This window comes from Tupaia chinensis, unplaced genomic scaffold (assembly GCF_000334495.1).
Source record: "Tupaia chinensis unplaced genomic scaffold, TupChi_1.0 Scaffold150028_1, whole genome shotgun sequence".
NCBI lineage: Eukaryota > Metazoa > Chordata > Mammalia > Scandentia > Tupaiidae > Tupaia > Tupaia belangeri.
In genome coordinates this window covers 97,869-99,657 of record NW_006209869.1, presented here as the reverse complement: position 1 = coordinate 99,657, position 1,789 = coordinate 97,869, and the positions used below count along the sequence as shown (strand labels likewise).

The 1,789-nt window shown below is 58.7% G+C and overlaps 1 protein-coding gene across 1 annotated transcript; it reads left to right on the top strand.

Moving 5' to 3' along the window:
• Window positions 1-5: 5 nt before the first annotated feature.
• On the top strand, window positions 6-823 carry PCSK1N (proprotein convertase subtilisin/kexin type 1 inhibitor; the record flags this gene model as incomplete). Its single annotated transcript, XM_006171942.1, has 2 exons — window positions 6-97; window positions 456-823. Coding segments are annotated over 2 exons (288 nt in total), but the record flags the coding sequence as incomplete, so codon positions are not given.
• Window positions 824-1,789: the final 966 nt, after the last annotated feature.

Below are 1,789 nucleotides of genomic sequence, written 5' to 3'. Positions count from 1 at the left end.
TGCGACCAAGGCCCCCAGTCTACGACGATGGCCCCACGGGCCCCGATGCTGAGGACGCTGTTGATGAGACGCCCGACGTGGACCCGGAGCTGCTGAGGTGCCCGGCAATGGGCAAGGAGGGGGCGGGCGCCTGGGTCTGGAGTGGACTAGGGGCTGGGTGGCCTGCTTCACCCAGCAGAAGTTCTGGGGCTCCAGGAGAGACTGAGATCCCAGATCCAGGGGGCAAAGATGCCTAGCAGGGCGGACTATGGGAGAGGAGACTCCTGGTCCTGGGGAGGGGGAAGCCCTGATTCCTGGTGTCTGCCGGGAGGAGGAGGCAGGGAAGCCGAAGTTTCTGGGATGAGAGGCTGGGACATCTGTAGAAAGCAGTGGGTTGGGGACGCCCGAGGTGGGGGGGGGGTTGTTTTGTTGGGCCGGGCCGTCTGGGTTTCACTGCGCTCTTCCTGGCCCTGCAGGTACTTGCTGGGACGGATCCTGGCGGGAAGCACGGACCAGGAGACCGTAGCCGCCCCGCGCCGCCTCCGCCGCGCCACAGATCAGGATCTGAGTCCTGAGGTGCCCCCTGAGGGCGTGCTAGGGGCGCTGCTGCGTGTGAAACGCTTGGAGACGCCCGCGTCCCAGGCTCCGGGGCGCCGCCTTTTGCCGCCCTGAGCAGTGCCCGGATCCAGTACGCCCTAGGACCGCCCTCCCCCCTCTCCTTTCCCTCTGATCTCGGGACTGCTCCCCACCAGCACGTTGAGAGCAGCTAACCCCAGCCAGCCCTTTGGCTACCTCCATCCCTGATTCCGACCCCCTGGCTCCACAATAAACTCGCTCTGAAGCAGCTGTTTTGCCTCTGTTGAGTGGCAACTTGTAGGGCTGGTGGGCTTGACAGTGGTGGTAGCACTTACTGGAGGGCAGAGGGGGCCCTGCCCTGGGTGCCTGCTCAGCCTATGCCTCACCTCACTGAGAGAGGCATCCATAGGGACATGGCAGTGCCCACCAATCTTGTCCCCACTTACAGACCTTACTACGGAATAGGGTGCGCAGAGACAGGCCACTTTCAGGGCCTGCACCCCAGCATTTTCCCGGGTCCAAGGGGCAAAGGGTGGCTGTATAAAGTGTGAATAGAGCTCCCATTTGCTGGCTGGTACACCACAGGCACACATATGCCTTCTGGTGTGGATACAGGAAGAGGGAGTGGGGGGCAGGAGGGGACTCAGCCCTCCTAACACTTGTTGAGTTTGGAGACTTGGAGCCTGGATGTCAGGGTCATTAAGAAAGCTTATTTGGTGGGACCAGCAGTTAGTGTAAGGGCTATGTTGCTGGACTCCCATGTAGTCGACTGTGGTTCAAGTCCCGGACCCGGTGGCTTGAACTCATGCTGGGCATGTGTGCGTGGAGGATTGTGGTGTGGCCATCCCCCCTGGGGGGTGATTTCTCGCTTTCTGTCTCTGTCTGGCTGGCGAGCTCAGATGCCCTATAGCAAAAACCTCTTAAAAAGAAAAAAAAAAGAGAAAGCTTATTTGGGGGCCAGCAAGTGGTGTGGTTAAGGGGCCCGACTACCATGTGGCTGTCCAACACAGTTTGAGTTGGCAGCTTGAAAATCACACCAGCTGAGTGTGTGTGTGACTGCCCAAAATCCTGAGAAGAGAATGGAGAAGGAACAGGGATTGTGGCATGGCCATTCTCCCAGGGGTGATTTCCCACTTTCCCTTTGTTACTCTCCAGCGAGTACATGCACCCTATGGCAACAAAACTTTAAAAAAAAAAAGCATTTGTCAAGGTGAGAAGGGAGGATGTATTTTGT